We start from the raw sequence: 18988 nt of genomic DNA on the forward strand, positions 1-18988 counted from the left end.
TTGGGGGATCAAACATTTTACCACTCTGGGTCTGGTACCAACTTTCCCCTGCCAGCAGAGAAGAGAATTGGGCATCATTTGGGCAGATTGCTGATTTGTAAGGCAACAGTCTTATCTTGTCTTATCAGCAGAGGAGTGATACTTTCACTAAAAGGTCTCAGCAGATGTAACAGCAGGACAGACCAGGAGTGTGACCTAACTCAGTCTCTCTCAGAGAGAGAGCCATTGGGCCCTCTCTATTTCAAGGGAGAATTCTGATCTTACTGAGAGGGTCCAGGCATTCAGGGGCTGAGCTGTCCCGTAAGTTTAAAATGCATTCTCCCAAACCTCACACTCTTGCAGTTCAAACACATCACTGGTAGTTAAAGCCGAACTGCTACATTATAACTAATTTGCCAGCACCCAGCTTTATATTGAATACTTTAAATTAGTCTATTAACTACAGAAAGTCTTACTACAGGACATAGTTTAGAAAACACTCCCAATCGCCCCTGCTTAACTGGAAGGGAAAGACCGTTTGTTTGGTAAGGCAAATGAGAACACCAACAGGTAGTGGTACTCCACTGGGCAATTCCTGCCTTTGCCAATTACACACTTTAGTTGGTAATTCTGAGACTCCCAAATACGCTATAAAACTTTGCTCCAGAAGTGTACAAACAAAACTCATAAAAAATGTTTTGAGATTAATTTCAGATGTTTCATGGATCCCCAGAAGTACTCCCCCAAAGAGAAATTCCTCATTTCTGGTGCTCCAATCTCTCGCTCTTAGAATTTCTCTAAAGCTTGTTCCCCTAATCCACGTCAGGAGGAACTTTCCAAATTCCCATTCAAACCCAGATCCTGCCGGGACATCAAATTTGGCCGAAAAAGGGCTATCAGGTTCTTGAGCTATGACGGCGGTGGGATGGCCCCTTTCGTCAGTAAAACAGATTCCTTTATGGAATCTGCGGACCAGTGTACGTGTGGAAAGACGATTGGTTTCCTTTCACTCTCTGGGGTTTCCATCGGCAGTCTATGGAAAAAGTATATGAGCGCCGCTCCTGGTTCCCAATACTACGGCAGCTGCGCATGTGCAAAGCTGCCCTGAGAGCTCTTTGGGTCTGGGCGGGGCGGGGCGGGGCGGGGCGAGGGAAGACCCGCCCCTCCCATTCGCCTTGGCCTTAACTCCTTCCCATCCTTTCGCCAGCGTCTGTCTTCACCTCTGACCTCGGAAAGAAGGGGGTGGGGCTTTTGGGGCGGAAGTAGCGGTGCATTGTGGGCTCGTTTAGAGTTGAGCCTGAATGGAAGTGGCGCGCCACTGCTGACATTACCCAGGTCCAGGCGGCTGGGGTTCGGACGCCGGCCGGGATTCGGGTACCTCGGACCTCGGGTGCAGAGCGGAACGCGAGGAGGCGGCGGCGGCGGCGGCGCGGCGAGCGTTGGTGGAGGGGGCGGCTGTTCACGGCCCCAAGACATGGCTCACAACAAGATTCCCCCGCGGTGGCTAAACTGTCCGCGGCGCGGCCAGCCGGTGGCAGGTAACCGGGACGGGGGGTGTTCGAGTCCCCGCGCACCTGCGGGTCCGGGGGTGGGCTGAGGGGGGCGCAGTTTTCGGTAGTGGTGTTTGAGGACCCAGACGTGCTCGGCCCGTTGAAGCTTCGTGGATGAGTGTTTGGGAACCTGGACTGGAGGCAGTGGGGGCACTTGTCACTCTTCAGTAAGGCTAAATATTGCGAGCGGGAAGGTAGATAGGAGCTTTGTGTGGCAGGAGCTGAGGACCCAAGAACCCAGTGGGTAATAATACTTTGAAGCTTAGTCAGGAGTTTTGTAAACCTTTGAGGGTTCTCGGAAGGGGAAGGGACAAGTGTCGGTCTTGAGAGGAAGGCTAAAGGGAGGGGCAGTTCCCAGCGGTGAAATTCATCCACACTGAGACTGGAGGTTTTTGTTTTGTTTTGTTTTGTTTTGTAAATGATTCTTAATTGAGGACTTTTTCATCTTTGAGTTTGACACAACAGACTTTAAATTTAAGATGTACAGTTTGAAAGTGTACAGTTTGATAAATTTGGACCACAGGCGCACACCCCCACCCCTGTGAAACACAATCAAGATAGTAAACACAATCATTACCACTCCAGGTTTCCTCCTGCCCTTTGTAATCCCTCCCTCCCTCAGGCAACCAGTGATTTGCTTTCTGTCACTATAGCTTTAGTTTGCATTTTGTATAATTTTTAAAATAAATGGAAACATACTCTTTTTGTGGGGGGAGGTCTCTGGCTTCTTTAACTCAGCCTTATTATTTTGAGATTTTCACGCTGTGCTTGTATGTATCAATAGCCCATCCCTTTTTACTGCCGAGTAGTATTCCATTGTTATGGATACACCAGTTTAAATTAGTTTGTCCATTCACTTTTTTTTTTTTTTTTTAAATCTTGAGCTACTGTCATTTTTCAGTAGTAGACACAAGGGTGATGTTTTAATTAATTTATTTATTTTTGGCTGTGTTGGGTCTTCGTTTCTGTGCGAGGGCTTTCTCTAGTTGTGGCAAGCGGGGGCCACTCTTCATCGCGGTGCGCAGGCCTCTCACTGTCGTGGCCTCTCTTGCTGCGGAGCACGGGCTCCAGGCGCGCAGGCTCAGTAGTTGTGGCTCACGGGCCTAGTTGCTCCGCGGCCTGTGGGATCCTCCCAGACCAGGGCTCGAACCCGTGTCCCCTGCATTAGCAGGCAGATTCTCAACCACTGCGCCACCAGGGAAGCCCAAGTCCATTCACTTCTTGATGGTCCTTTGGGTTGTTTCCAGTTTTTGGCTGTTGCATACTAACTTGCTATGAATATTCATGTGCAGTTCTTTGTATGGACATATGCTTTCATTTCCCCTGTGTAAATCTCTAGGAGAGGAATGCATCGCGTGGTAGGTGTAAGTTTAACCTTTTAAAAAACTGCCAAACTTTTTTCCAAGTCATAACATTTTGCATTCCTGCAATCAGTATATGAGAATTCTGTTTGCTCCACATCCTCTGTAACACTTGATTTGATCAGTCTTTTAAATTTTACCCATTCTAATAGGTGCTTAGTATTGTCTTACTGTGGTTTGATGTTGAGCATCTTTTCACGTGCTTCCTGGCAATTCACATATCTTCTTTTGCAAAGTGTCCAAATCTTTTGCTGATTTTTAAAATTTGGTTGTTTATTTTATTTTTGAGTTGTTAGTGTTCTTTATGTATTGTAAATACAAATCCTTTGTTGACTATATGCTTTTAAAAGTCTTTTCTGCCATCTGTGGCTTGCCTTTTCATTCTCTTAAAAGTTTCTTTTGAAGAGTTAAAGTTTTAAATTTTAACTAACTCCAACTTAATGCTTTTTCTAGAAGGTGTTTTGAAACAAAATTAAAAGATTTTGTAGTGAGCTACGCATACTTACTAATTATGTACACAGCTATAGTATGTCTGCCTAGTTATTTTAATTAATTAGTTAATTAATTTTTAAAATTTTATTTATTTATTTATTTATTTATTTATTTATTTATTTTTGGCTGCGTTGGGTTTTCGTTGCTGCGCGCGGGCTTTCTCTAGTTGTGGCTAGTGGGGACTACTCTTCCTTGCAGTATGCAGGCTTCTCATTGTGGTGGCCTCTCCTGTTGCAGAGCATGGGCTCCAGGTGCGCGGGCTTCAGCAGTTGTGGCACACAGGCCCAGCAGTTGCGGCTCCAGGGCTCCAGAGCACAGGCTCAGTAGTTGTGGTGAACGGGCCTAGTTGCTCCACGACATGTGGGATCCTCCGGGACCAGGGCTCGAACCCGTGTTCCCTGCATTGACAGGCGAATTCTTAACTACTGCACCACAAGGGGAGTCCCAGCCTAGTTATTTTAAGTTGTTGTAAGAGAAGATTCTCTAGTCATTTTTTAATTCAGGTTTTCTGGTTCTTCTAGTTTGTCAGCTTTTCTTCACATTTTATATAAAATCCTCAGTCAATAAAGCCATATAAATGATGGATAAAACATAATCTAAGCAAGCCTTGGGGTGAGGAAATGTTTTTCCTTAACAAAAATGAATAATTTTCTTTACGTTCTAACCATTTTTATAGGCATTTTCACTTGTGCTTGATAGTCATTGTACTTTCTTCAGATGAATTGATTACAATTCGTCTCACTCTTCAGACATTTTGACTTTTTTTCCCTTGCCATCTCTAACTTAGTGTTGAATCCTTTCTTTTTGCATGTGGCTTTCTCTATGGAGTTATGAAGAAACCTCTAAACTTAGATGTCTAGCTTTTTTTTAAACCTGGAGCATGTTTCCTGGATCCTTTCATTAGAGTTACCTGCTACACTGATTGGTGAGAAAAACAAAATCATAAAGAAGGTCTTGTCCCAGTGAATATTTTTTATTTGGAATTAGAAAAACAGTTTTAAAATCAGAATTTTAATATAATCTGCAGATGACAATGACAAATATCAGAATACTGACTTTTTCCTAGATGAATGAGACAAATGTGGTACTGACTGGGGGCGGACAGCAGCAGATAAGGTGCGAAGCTCCAGGCAGCTTAATACTTCTCTAAGAAATAGAGTTGTGTGCTTTTTTTTTTCCTCCCTCTCCTGGAGATGAAGGGTCAGGAATAAAAAGTTACTCCTTTTTTATTGTATTGCAGTATTTCGACCCCCAAAACATAGACTCTTAATTACTGTGATCAGTGAGTCACTAAGCTCACCTAATCTGAGCAGTTGCGGGCCCTGAAAAGAACCTCAGCCCTCCTGACAACCAAACTGGATCTTCACTGGTAATCAATTCTGCTTTGGCTTGTGATCCTTATTAGAAAGTAAGGTGAATACAACATAAAATTCTTGATAAGTCTTTCTAAATTTCCCTTAAAATTTGATCTCTCTAACATTTCTGTCCTAGAAGTGTTCATGACACATTGTGTATTTTAGATAATGTAGGGTTGGCAGTGTTTTATAGTGGTAGAATAAGAAATGCTAGCTATATTCTTGCAAGCGTTAGAGAAAAATAAGGAATCATTCACATTCCCAGTTTCTACCTCCTATTTTCTTCCTCTTTTTTTTTTTCTGATTAGAAAAGTAATTTATGCTTACTGTATAATTTCTTTGATATTTTGCATATTTAGGAAAATGTGTTATGACTGCTTAAATTTTCTCATTGTAAACATTAGGATGAATCTTATTAGTACTAGAAGTTCATAATTTTTCTGAATCAGAAAGAAGATGGTACTAATTATAAATAGTAATTTGTCCCACTCTGAAGTCACCTTCTCTAATTAAACCAGACTTCTAGTGAGAGAGTACCTGGAGATAGGGCCAAGCTTTATTTCTGAAGAATTCTTTTTTCCTGCTTCTGAGTGATAGATTTCAGGTGAACACTTGGAAGAAAACAAACTTCTGATTATTCACCATAAAATTATTTTGTATGTACTATGCATAAAGAACCTCCTGGGAACTAACTGTGGGACTATAAATATGATTCAGTCTTATGATAATAGTGATGACTTTGAAGACATTTTACTTAGCAAATATTTGTATATACTTTGTGCTGGTTTTTGGGACTTGGGAGATGATTAAGATATAGTCCCCCACCTTAAAGAGCACATAATTTTGTGAGTAGCAAACCATCATTTTTAAACACAGTTCTGTTTTAACAAGGTCAATAATGACTCTATTATAGAATATTATGGGATACTAGAGATAATAAATCTTGACGTTAGGGAAGAAGAAGGGGATCAGGGAAGGCTTCCCAGAGGGAGGTATATATGCATTAACATGAATAAATAGAAGTTTGCTAGATAGAGTGTCGCTTTTGTTTTTTGTTGTTTTGTTTTTTTGAAGGTTTTCTGTTGGGGGAGAGATCTCATACTGAAAGTGAGGATATGGATGTGAGGGTGGAGAGTATGAGCCAGATCGTATAGGCTTAGAGTGTGATAACGGGTTTTAATATTTATATACTTTCACAGTGCACTGGCAAACCATTACCATTTCTTAAGCATTGGGGTCAGATGATTTGACTTCAGTTTAAAGAAGCTTACTTTGATTGCTCTGTGTTTAATGAAAGAGACAAGGATGGAAGTGGCGAGGTTAGTTAGGAGCTTGTCATGGTAGTTCAAGTGAAAGATAATGGTGATGGTTTAGAAGTAGAGTCGAAGAGTAGTAAGCTGATTTGAGAGATATTAAAGAGGGAAAATAGACGGGACTTGGTGTTGGATTTAGAATGAGATAAAGAGAGTCAAAACTTAGTCCCAAGTTTCTGCTTATGCAGTGGGATGATTGGTACCATTAGGGCTTATTGTGGGGGAAAGCAGGTAGGAAGAAGTATTAAAATCCTGATTGCTTAAATGCTGGAGAGGGTGTGGAGAAAAGGGAACCCCTTGCACTGTTAGTGGGAATGTAAATTGATACAGCCACTATGGACAACAGTATGGAGGTTCCTTAAAAAACTAAAAATAGAACTACCATTCGACCCAGCAATCCCACTACTGGGCATATACCCTGAGAAAACCATAATTCAAAAAGAGTCATGTACCACAATGTTCATTGCAGCACTCTTTACAATAGCCAGGACACGGAAGCAAGCTATGTGTCCATTGACAGATGAATGGATAAAGAAGATGTAGCACATACATACAAAGGAATATTACTCAGCCATAAAAAGAAACGAAATTGAGTTATTTGTAGTAAGGTGGATAGACCTAGAGTCTGTCATACAGAGTGAAGTAAGTCAGAAAGAGAAAAATAAATACCGTACGCTAACACATACATATGGAATCTAAAAAAAAACCAAAATGGTTCTGAAGAACCTAGGGGCAGGACAGGAATAAAGGTGCAGACGTAGAGAATGGACTTGAGGATGCGGGGAGGGGGAAGGGCAAGCTGGGATGAAGTGAGAGAGTAGCACTGACATATATACACTACCAAATGTAAAATAGATAGCTGGTGGGAAGCAGCTGCATAGCACAGGGAGATCAGCTCGGTGCTTTGTGACCACCTAGAGGGGTGGGATCGGGAGGGTGGGAGGGAGCCACAAGAGGGAGGGGATATGGGGATATATGTATACTAGCTGAATCACTTTGTTATACAGCAGAAACTTAACACACCATTGTAAAGCAGTTATACTCCAATAAAGATGTTAAAAAAAAAAAAGATCCTGATTGCTCAGGTAGAGATGTTGAGTACACAGTTGGATATATGGTTTGGAATTCAAACAAGTTTGAGTTGGAGATGTACATTTAAGGATAGTCAGCAAAAAGACAATATTTAAAGACATGGTATTTGATTAGTCAGGATAAGTAATGCTAGTTTCTCTGACAAACAACTCCCCAAACTCAAGGGTTCCAGTCAACATACTATGTTTATTTCTTGCTCATATCACAATGCATTGTGTGTCAGGCAGCTTTCCTGGGCAACTCTTCTCCAAGTGGTGACTCTCTGGGCTCTTCCCATCTTGTGGTGCGGTCCTCTTAAACATATGACCTGCAAGGTTGCCATGGAAGGGGAAGAGCAGGAGTGGGTGCTCTTGGGGTGGTGTTATATCTCACTCCTGCGCATATCCCATTGGTCAGAGTCCAGTCATATGGCCCTCACCAAATTACAAGAGAAGCTGAGAAATGGTAGTCTTCCTGCGTGCCGCGAAAGAGGAAAATAAATGGAGTTTGGTGAGCAGATAGCATTGTTTCTGCCATGGCAGTGGAAAAGACCTTTCAGGCAGAGAATGTAGAAAGAGTAGAAGACAAGGCCCAGGGTGGAACCGCCCCTTACCAAAACCTGCCATTTAGAAGTTGGATAGGGACTTCCCTGGTGGTCCAGTGGCTAAGACTCCGGGGCCCCGTGTTTGATCCCTGGTCAGGGAACTAGATCCCACATGCTGCAACTAAGAGTTCGCATGCTACAGCTAAAGATCCCGTGTGCCGCAACTAAAAAAAAGAAAAAGAAAAAGAAAGAAATTGGGTAGAGGGAACAAAGGAGTTGAGAAAGAATAGCTAGAAATTGGGGGTGGTGTTAGGTGGGTGGTAGAAACTAAAGGAGTATGGTGATATGGAAGCCAAGAGAATTTGTCAAGAAGGAAGGAGTTGCCAGATGTATGAGATGCTGCTGAGATGTTAAGATACTAGAAAAGTTGGTAGCAACATGGAAGGGAGGAAGAGTTGATTGATGGTCCTTGTGAGTGCAAAATGGAAAGAATCCAGAGCAGAAGGGAGGGGATTTGCCTTTAATGGGAGTAAGGACAGGGGATGAAAGAGAAAATGGACTCAGATACAGAAAGGTTTATAACTGCAAAGGTGAGGCAAGTTTCTACCTGCTGGTGGAGAGGCATTGTTGAATAGCAATTATTTCCATGGACCCTATATCCAGGTCACCTGGGTTTGGATCACTGTTCTCTCATTTACCAGAAGCATGACAATGGGCAAGTTACTTAATCTCTCTTGCCTTGGTTTCCTCATCTGTAAAATGGGGATAATAACATTACATATGTTTATGTTAGGAGTAAATGAATAAATCTATGTAAAATGTTTTAAACATTGTTTGATATGTGTTAAACATATAAAGTTGCTTCTTTCTACTTTTTCTTTTCAGTACGCTATAACACAAAGCCATCAGGTGAGGAGTGGGTAGGGGAGCTTGGTATATTTTATGAATGAGGAAAAGATGTGAAACGTAGGACTGCCTTTGAGATTGATGATTATGATTTGTATTGTCACCGTTCTGCTGTGCTCTGAGATTTTCTCTAGGAGCCTTGAGCTGTGTAGGTGTAGGCCCAAAGAAATCAGGTGGTTGGGTTTATCGAGGTCTGGGTTTTTCTCAGGAGAGTGTGACTGAGCAGCTGGGGAGGAGCACGGAGGTTAAGGGTATGTAGAGGAAAGAGAATCAGACCTCTGAGACGTCAGTGAGAAGGAGAGAGGTCTAGTGGGATGAAACTTCTGATGTACCATATTATTATTTATTATGTTCATTGTTTGTGGTTTATCTTTACCTAATAGAATATAGGCTTCATGAGGGCAGGAATTTTTATCTGTTTGTTTTTTTCTTTTCACTGATATAGTCTGTGCACCTAGAATAATGCCTGGTACATAATAGGCACTTATTAAATATCTGTTAAATAAACTAAATGAAGCATAATAATCTAGGTGAGATGATGGTAGAAGTGGTGAGAAGTGGTCAGATCCTGGATATATTCTGAAGAGAGATCTGATAGGATTTGCTGATGGATTGGGTGTGGGGTGTGTAAGAAAGAGAGGGGTCAAGGATAACGCCAAAGGTTTTGGCCTGAGCTACTAAAAAAATGGTGTTACCGTTTGCTGAGATGGGGAAGACCATGAGAGGAGTTTGAAGATTGAGAGCTCAGATTTGGATATCAAGTCTCAGATGTCTTTTAGACATCAAGTAGAGACTAAGTCAGGTAGGCAATTTGATATTTGATTCTAGAGTTAGGGGAGAGGTTTGGCCTGGAGATACACATTTGTCCGTCATTAGCACACTGATGGCTTTTAAAGCTGTGAGACTAGATGAGACACCAAGGTAGTGAATGTAGTTAGAAAGGAGGTGCAAGGACACAGCCCTGGGACAAAACATAGACGGGCCAGGGAGATAAAGAGGAGCCAGTAAAGCAGGCTGAGAAGGAGAGGCCAGAGAGAGGGGAGGAAAACAGGAGGATGTAGTGTCCTGGAAGCCACGTGAAAAAAGTGATTCAAGAGCTCCCTCTTGAATTAAAAAATGATCAATTATTTGAGAACTGAGAGTTGACCATTGGACTTAGCAACATGGAGGTTACTGGTGATCTTGATTGGTTTTGTAGAAAATAAAAATAGAAAAAAATGATCTTTTTATGAATTTTGTTTAAAACCTCTGGACAGATGTTAAGACTTCACTTAGATATTGTTTTAGGTAGATATTTATTCTTACTGATTTTATAATATAAATCAGCTAAAATAGGTGATTTTAAAAGATGACTTCCCCTGTGTTTATATGGTGATTCAGGAAAAAAAAAAGGCCAAAAGTCAGTCAGTCTTGCTGAAATTAGAATCACTGATACATTTGGAGTGTGATTTTGGTTAGTATGCTTCTCAGCATGATCCTTCTCCTGAGATGTAGGATAAGGTTATAAGATGGAGAAAGTTCCAATTTCATATTAAAAAAGTATGATAGGAATTTCAAAGAATTGATTTAACTCAGTTCATTATCAGTTTTCTAGGGCTATATCTTTAAAGCTTTTAAGGCAATAACTTTTTAATGTAGTGGTTTAGAACTTAAGAGTCTTTGTGGAAGTTCCATTCACTGGTAATTTTTTCTTTTGCTATTATATTTGATTATCAATTTCTAGAATTTATGTTGTCTTTAAAAGTTACAAGGCAGTGCCTTTTGAAAATATGGTGTAGGTTGAGAATATTTCACGAATGCTCTTTTAAATTCCATTTAAAACATTGTAAGAAAGTGATTTTGAGAATTGCTAATTATAGAGTTTTAACCTGGAACATTTTCATTATTGAAAATTATTACCTATCTTCATGTTATTTAGGAAGATTTTTACCTCTGAAGACAATGTTAGGACCAAGATATGACAGTCAAGTTGCTGAAGAAAATCGGTTCCATCCCAGTATGCTTTCAAATTATCTGAAGAGTCTGAAGGTAAGAAACAAAACATTTTTGATGTTGATTTAACATACTTTATCCCTTTCTTGTTCTACAGGTGGCTTTTTATTTTTTAAAAATTTATTTATTTATTTATTTATTTTGGGATGAATTGGGTCTTTGTTGCTGCGCGCAGGCTTTTTCTAGTTGCGGCGAGCGGGGGCTACTCTTCGTTGTGGTGCGTGGGCTTCTCATTGCAGTGGCTTCTCTCGTTGCGGAGCACAGGCTCTAGGCACGCAGGCTTCAGTAGTTGTGGCATACAGGCTCAGTAGTTGTGGATCGCGGGCTCTAGAGCGCAGGCTCAGTAGTTGTGGTGCATGGGCTTAGTTGCTCTGAGGCATGTGGGATCTTCCCGGACCAGGGCTTGAACCCGTGTCCCCTGCCTTGGCAGGCGGATTCTTTTTTTAAAAAAAATTTTTTAATTTTTATTATTTAAATTTTATTATTTATTTATTTATTTATGGCTGTGTTGGGTCTTCGTTTCTGTGCGAGGGCCTTCTCCAGTTGCGGCAAGTGGGGGCCACTCTTCATCGCGGTGCGCGGGCCTCTCACTATCGCGGCCTCTCTTGTTGCGGAGCACAGGCTCCAGACACGCAGGCTCAGTAATTGTGGCTCACGGGCCCAGTTGCTCCGCGGACCAGGGCTCGAACCCGTGTCCCCTGCGTTGGCAGGCAGATTCTCAACCACTGCACCACCAGGGAAGCCCGGCGGGCGGATTCTTAACCACTGTGCCACCAGGGAAGCCCCTACAGGTGGCTTTTTAAAATAAAACTTTTATTTTGAAATAATTAACTGACTCAGAGGAAGTTGCAAAAATAGTACATAGAATTCTATATACAGAACTCTCTATCTCTTCTCTACCGAGATAGAGAACAAGTTAGCAGGTGCCAGCCTACAGGGGTGGGGGTGGGAAGAGGGTCTGATGGTAAAGGGGTAGCATGAGGGAGTTCCTTTGTGGAGAAGGAATAGTTCTGTAACTACCACCATGAATTTATACATTAGGTACTGGGAGTTAGGACTTGAATATATGTTTTTAGGGGGCATAATTCAACCCATAACACCAACCATTGTTCTCTTCTATTTTAGACTCTTGGTGGTCTGTTATTGTATGCTCTCTCAGTACATTCAACAAATATTGGTACCCATTATGTGCAAGTCTCTTATTATGGGATGATAAAGATGCCACTTAGTTTTTGATAACCTGTTACTCATCCCTATTCTTGGTGTAGTTTTGGGTCGTTATTTGTTTATATCTTTTATTTTAGCTTACTTGTAAACTTTTAATTTTTATCTTCATTATTAATATACATTTTGAAAGTCATAGTTAACATTTATAGAGCATTAGCTATTTCCTAGGCAGAGTGCTAAGAGCTTGGGCTTAGCACTAATTAGCCTGGGTTTGATTTCTGGTTTGCCACTTAAGCTTTTGTGGTCAAGTTACATAATCTCTTCATGTTTTAGTTTTCTCACTTGCAAATAAAGTTAGTGCATTTAAAGCACACAGAATAGTGCTTGGCACAGAGTAAGGACTTCGTTTAAATCTCACAACAACTGTATGAGGTGGATACTATAATTATCCTTATTTCATGGATTGGGAATCTATAAGGAAAAATAATTATGTATATGTAATAATATGTATGAGTATATGTGTATACAGACAGACACATTCACACCCAAACACATTATTCACACAGACACATCACACACACAGACACACATTTACACACATACATATATATGGGCTCAGGGCAGCTAAGTCATGCGGTGCAGTTTCTTGGTTTCTAAAGTATTCGTATGTATTTAGAAAATTCATATTTTCTTGCTCATCCCCACTTTTCATTCACTTCTTATTTTGGACCTGAAGACAAACAAAATGGGTTCTAATTCTAACTAGTGAAAAGCTGTAGTATGGCATCTAAATCTTTGCATTTGGCAATACATATCCTCTGAAGGAATTAAGATCACTGAAGAAGCCTATGTGGGAAGAGAAGAGAAGTAGGCCCAGGGGTGCAGATAGTACAAAAAATGCCATCAAAAATACATTTCCTGGGGAAGTGAGAGGGTGCTTGATTGGAAGAGCTGTCTATTACCCATAAATGAGCTAAGAAACCTGGAGAAATCCATAGAGCACATTAAGGCAGCTAGTTATATTTTAGAAGTGCACAATTTTGTCTGTTTTGTGATGTATGAAATTTAAATGTTTTTGCCATTCCCCCCCCCCCATAACAATGGAGTTGAATTATTATGTAGACCAGTCTCCTTTAGGCAAACGCAACAATAGGTACTCAATAAAAGCAGTAACAACAAAAGAGAAAAATAACAGTTTAAAAAGTACAGGTTGTTTCTCTTACCATTCTTCTCAGAGAGTATATACTTCAGAATGAGGTGGAAGATGTTTGGATTGACTGTTCTTTTACTTGGCTCAGTTCCAGCGTGCATATCTTTCAAGGCTGAATGTGATTCTGGTTGTTCAAGATCTTTCAAACCTGTGGCCCCCTAACACAAGCCAGCTACTTCAGTTACTGCTCAACAGAAGAAATAATGATTTTTGTTCCAATACAGGAAGAAAAACTGGCTGAGGAATGGGAGTAAGTCTTCAGTGAGATGCACAAATACGGCCATGTGTACTGTTCTTTATTGATTATTTAAGGGATTTACAAGGGAATTCTGACTGTACACACTTTTTGCCCTGTGTACTCACTTGAGAGTTTAACTGCCTAACATGTGCTGTAGTGATGACTGCTTGGAGTGCTGGGTTATTGTGTGCCTGGAGCTTTGGTTGGGGTGTGTTTCAGGTAGGTGATATCCCTGTTCTAGCTTCTTGTCTAGTAAATCGTAGGTGGAGTGACAGCTGCAGGAAACTACATCAGTGTTTGCTTTTTTAGGTACACTTCTGTAATGTTGAAGTGGAGTCTGTTTTGCTTATGTTCTTGTTTCATCATTAGTTTGGGGGTTAATTTATTTTAATTAGTGCCTAAGTTCTATGTCTTGAGTAAGACTTGGATAAGTGATACTTTCATTGTTAATAGTTCATTGGCAGAGTGAACCTAAAATCTCCCTTAGTGTAGTTGAATGAACTGGCCTGGAATACTCCCATTTAGTCAGTTTGATTTGGTACAAATTCAGTTACCAGTAAATCTGTCCTTTTTTCTTTCTTTCATTTTTAAGGTTAAAATGGGCTTGTTGGTGGACCTGACAAATACTTCAAGATTCTATGACAGAAATGACATAGAAAAAGAAGGAATCAAATATATAAAACTTCAGTGTAAAGGGTAAGTCATGTATTAAGATTCCTTAATATTTAAACCTTCTGTTGAAATTTGTAATCTCTTCTTAAAAAAAAAATGTTTCTGTATTACTAGACATGGCGAGTGCCCTACAACGGAGAATACCGAGACATTTATTCGTCTATGTGAGCGGTTTAATGAAAGAAACCCGCCTGAGCTTATAGGTATGTTTGGCTTCACTTTACCAATATTGAATATTTTCTTTTGTGATTGGGTTTCCCTTTTCTTTTTTACAAGTGAGTTGATATGGAAGTTTTTTTTTCTCTTTTAAGTCATCACCAAGAAGCGTTTACTAAAGTAGTAGAATAACTTCTGTGAACTATAAAATAAATGTATTTTTTTTAAAGAATTTTTTAAATGTTCTTTTTTAAAAATTAAGTTATTTTCTTTGTTCATTATTTTTGGCTGCATTGGGTCTTCGTTGCTGCGCGTGGGCTTTCTGTGGTTGCGGCAAGCAGGGGCTACACTTCACTGCGGTGCGTGGGCTTCTCATTGTGGTGGCTTCTCTTGTTGCAGAGCACGGGCTCTAGGCACGCGGACTTCAGTAGTTGTGACACACGGGCTTAGTAGTTGTGGCTCGCGAGCTCTAGAGCGCAGGCTCAGTAGTTGCAGCACACGGGCTTAGTTGCTCCACGGCATGTGGGATCCTCCCAGACCAGGGATCGAACCTGTATCCCCTGCATTGGGCACTGTGCCACTAGGGAAGTCCCAAAATAAATGTATTTTTGTAATTTAAAAATTTTTCATGATAAAGCCCTAATTGCCCCTCTTCAGTTGTATTGTTGGGAAACTGTATCTTAAACACTATATGTATATTTATTTTTTATAACTTTGAATTTTATATTGTATGTATCATTCTGAACCTTTCTTTTTTCACTCAGTATTGTGTTTCTGGGAGTGACCCATGGTGATGTATGTAACTGTTGTTTATTTGCTGCTGTGTAGTATTCCATTATATGAATGTATTATAGTTTATCCACTTTCCTGTTGATGGACAGTTCTTTCAGCAGATATTTATTGATTGCTACTCTTTGCTAGGTACAGGCTCTTGGAACAGCTCAGGGAGAAAACAGAAAAAAGGGGGTTGGGGAAGCGGGGGAAGGAAGCCAATAAACATAAATGTAACAAATGAGTAAATTTTCTTGAAATGATTATTACTTAAAGTGACATTTGGGTTATTTTCAGTTCTTTTTGCTATTACGAAAAATGTTGCCAGGAGTGGTCTAGAATTTTTAAGGTTTGTGATTTTTAGTTTTGGTTCTTTGTTCCTTCTGATATTTATATTGGCATATGGTTTGAATTGAGGATCCAATTTAAATGTTTTCTATATAGTCAGTCATTTGTTTCAGCACAGTATGTTGAATAATTTTTTCACCTGATGGTTAGATGCCATAAATTAACTTCTTATATGTACTGTTGGAAATTTTTTCCAATTCATATTCCTTTTAGTTTTTTGGGTAATATTTAAAAGCTTTTGTTGTTAATATATTTTCTTTTGTGATTTCTTCTTTTTTAAAATTTTAAGCAGCTACTATTTTCCCCATTCAGAGAATTAACTGAAAAAATTTTAGGAATAGTAGGAAAGTTCAGGGGATATATTTGGACACAGATAAATAGGAAAACATCAGCAACTTTCCTGCGAACAAGCAATAACTAGTTAGAAAATATAGTTAGAGAATAGTCTCATTAATCTTACTATTAATAATATTGGCTAACATTTATTGAACATTTCTCTCTGCTAGTCACTCTGTAAATCATTTTACAAACATTGTCTCATTTTCTTCTCAATACTATTAGGTAGATGTTATTGTCACCCCCCATTTTATGATAAGAAACAGGCTTGGGAAGGTTAAGTGACTTAAGGTCATTCACATAACTAGTAAGGGTTACAGCTTAGATCAGATCCTAAGATAAGATCTAAGGGTTACAGCTTAGATAAGATCCTAAGTAAAGTTTAGAGTTCATACTCTAAACTACTTGTCTTCTGTAAAGTACAAAACGCCAAGGAATAAAGTTATTAAGAAATGTAGGAGTTCTTAATTAAGAAAATTTCACTTGTATGTTAAAAGACTTGAAGAAATGGAGATTCATTGTTTCCAAATTAATTTCCAGTTTTTAGTGTAATTCCAGGCAAAATCCCAATGAGACTTTGGAAAAATTACTATGAAGTTAATTTCTATTTGTAAAGTCCACTGCCTCCATTAAGTCAATATTTATTGAGCACAGAAAACAATTGTTTGGCAAATCAGACAGGTGAAATTATGAGCAAGAAAATTTTGAAAGACAAAAGTAACAAGGGGATTTTCCTTACCAGTTATCCAAGCATATGGTAAAGCAATGGAAACTACAGTGGTTTCCTAGTGGTAGAGATGTTTTTCACATCAGAGAGGGAAGGTGTGATTATTCAACAAATGGTTATGAGACAATTAGCTAACTGTATAATAAAATATATTTTAGATGGATCAGATATTTTTGAAAGGACCCATAATAATATAGGAGAAATATAGGTCAGTACTTATTTAACTGAGGTAAGAAAGGGTATTCCAGGTTTCTCATCAAAGGCAGAATCCATAAACAGGTATTTTTTAAGCCGTGTTCCTGGACCGCCTGCATCGGAATCACCTGAGGATGCTTATTAGAAGTGCATGCTTTAGGGCCCCGTACTGGACTTGTATGATCAAAACCTCTGGGAATGAAGCCTAGGGATCTAATTGTTTTTAAAACAAGGGTCTTAGGTGATTTTTATGTATACTTAAATTTGAAAACTGCTGTCAAAAATTAAAATGTCTATTCATGGTAATAGTAACAGCTGGAATTAATGAATGCATATTATTTGCCTGGCAGAGTTGGTGGGAAACTCTGAGTGAATGAATGAAGGAATGAATGAATGTAATCCTCATAACAACTCTGTGTAGTATGTGGCAGTATCCGTATAGTATGTGGCAGTATCTGTATTTTACAGATAAGAAAACTGAATCTCAGAGAAATTAAGTATAGTTTTTCCATGGTAACACATCTGATAAGTGGTTAAGCCAGGTTTGTAATCCGGTTTCTTACTTCAAAGTCCAAATTTCTAATTACTTGCTGCACTGGTTTCTAGAGTGACCACATAAAAATGAAAAATAAATTCTGTGTTATAAAACACAACAGAAACAGAGCAAAAAGATATTTGACAAATTGGGAGCAATATTTGAAGCATATATGACAGATAAAAGTTAATATTCTTATATACAAAAAGATTTTATAATCCAACAGGCAAAAGAGGCATTCCTCCATAGAAAAATATGGAAAACAATGAAAATGAAATTTATAAGAAATGAATTACAAATAGCCAAGAAACATGAAAAAAATTTTCATTCTCACTTGTTAACAAGAGATACAAATTAAAATATATGTCGTTACCTTCCCCCATCAAATTGGCAAAGATTAAAAACGAATCATAATGTCAAGCTTTGGATAAAGTGGATGTACTTATACATTATTAATTTGAGTGTTAATTGGTACACCCTCTCTGGAGGGCCAATTTGGTGATATTTCTCAAGATGCTTAAAAGTGTTCACACACTTTGACTTGTCAAGGCCACATTTAAGAATTTATTTAAAGGAAGTAGTCAGAGATGGGCATAAAGATTTATGAGAAAGAAATTTAATCACATCTTCATTTGTAATTAAAAAACTGGAAACAGCTTACACCTCTGATAGAAGCAGATCATTTATGTCGTACAGTATGCAATTTATTTAACAGAAGAACAATAATATGGGACTATATGACATGGTATTGTGATATGTATATGTGTATATATTTACACATTCACATGAATATATGTAACAAATACACACATATTTAGGATACAACTAGAACATATACAGCCTAAAATAGCATTGAGGCCTTTATTTGAACAATTAAAAACAACTTTTTTCATTCGAGAGAAGCCATTGTAGGGGTAAAGAAGAAGAATTCAAGAAGAACTTCAAGAACACTTAACATCTGGAATCAAATATCCTGATTTCAGGAAGATTAATACTCCCAAGTCAACCCTTGTTATAAATTGTCTGGTTGTATTCTTAGAAGAACTGATGGGGAAATTTTCTAAATTGAGTGTTTTATGGGTTATTAAAAAAAATTATAGAACTGTGCTACAATATATTATATGTTACTATATATTATTTGTTTTATATCACTGGTAGGGGTTCTCTTCATGAGGATTGAAGTGGAAACATTTGCTTTGGGCCTGTCCAGTTTTGGAGCATTGTAGTGGCAATTATTTATTGTAATACTCTGAAGACAACAACAGAAACTGGTCTTAGAGCTGGTTGCTGGTAACACCTTTTCAAACAAAAAGAATAAAGAATCAAGTTTGTACTCTTAGGATCAGAAAATACTGGTCTGCTTTTACAATATTTTAATTGTGTTTTAGTATCCGAGATGGAATTTTCATCAGCCTTGCACACATTCTTGCTGAAGCATACTTGTGATCAACAGTAGACATTTGTGACATGACAAAAGTTAGACTCAGATTTATTTTCAAAGCTACTCTTTTTTTAAATCATCATTTTACTGTCAGTTCATGCAGTTAGCTTGGTTGTGGGATAATACTGTAGACTTAGTGGAAATGAAAAGTTCTTGAAACACAGAAGCCTCAGGTGTTTTCTGATGTTTAGGAAGAACTACAGCTTCATAATCCCTTATCTGAAACCCTTGGGGGTCATATGTTTCCAGTTCTTATGTTACCTCCCCTGGAGATAGTACCCCCTAATTTTTCTTTATTGTAGAAATTTTCAGTCATACCAAAAATAGGGAGAATAGTGAAATGACACCTCATGTATCCATCATTCAGCTTCAATAATTATCATTTTGCTGGTTTTTTTTTTTTCATTTTTCCTCTCCTCCCCCTGACAGATTTTTTTCTGAGTATTTTAAAGCAGATCACAGATACCATGTCATTTCACTTAAAGTGTTTCAGTATGCATCTCTAACTGATAAGGATTTTTGGTTTTTATATAATCACCATGCAATTGTGCCAAACAGAATAATGAGAAATTCCTTAAGGTCATCTAAATCCTAGTCCATTTTCAGGTTTCCTCAATTATAGAAAAAAT

At 38.8% G+C, this 18988-nt stretch overlaps 1 protein-coding gene across 2 annotated transcripts in view; it reads left to right on the forward strand.

Annotated features, from left to right (window-relative positions):
- The first annotated feature begins 1260 nt into the window (after positions 1-1260).
- Positions 1261-18988, forward strand: part of RNGTT (RNA guanylyltransferase and 5'-phosphatase) — a 242395-nt gene continuing 224667 nt past the window's right edge. For both annotated transcript variants that reach the window (XM_059941605.1, XM_059941606.1), the window contains exons 1-4: positions 1261-1517; positions 10490-10599; positions 13771-13874; positions 13965-14053. In XM_059941605.1, coding sequence (XP_059797588.1) covers positions 1454-1517; positions 10490-10599; positions 13771-13874; positions 13965-14053 — 367 coding nt within the window. In that variant the 5' untranslated portion in view covers positions 1261-1453. The remainder of the gene's footprint in view (positions 1518-10489; positions 10600-13770; positions 13875-13964; positions 14054-18988) is intronic.

The sequence above is a fragment of the Balaenoptera ricei genome, chromosome 12 (genome assembly GCF_028023285.1).
Source record: "Balaenoptera ricei isolate mBalRic1 chromosome 12, mBalRic1.hap2, whole genome shotgun sequence".
Taxonomy (NCBI): Eukaryota; Metazoa; Chordata; class Mammalia; order Artiodactyla; family Balaenopteridae; genus Balaenoptera; species Balaenoptera ricei.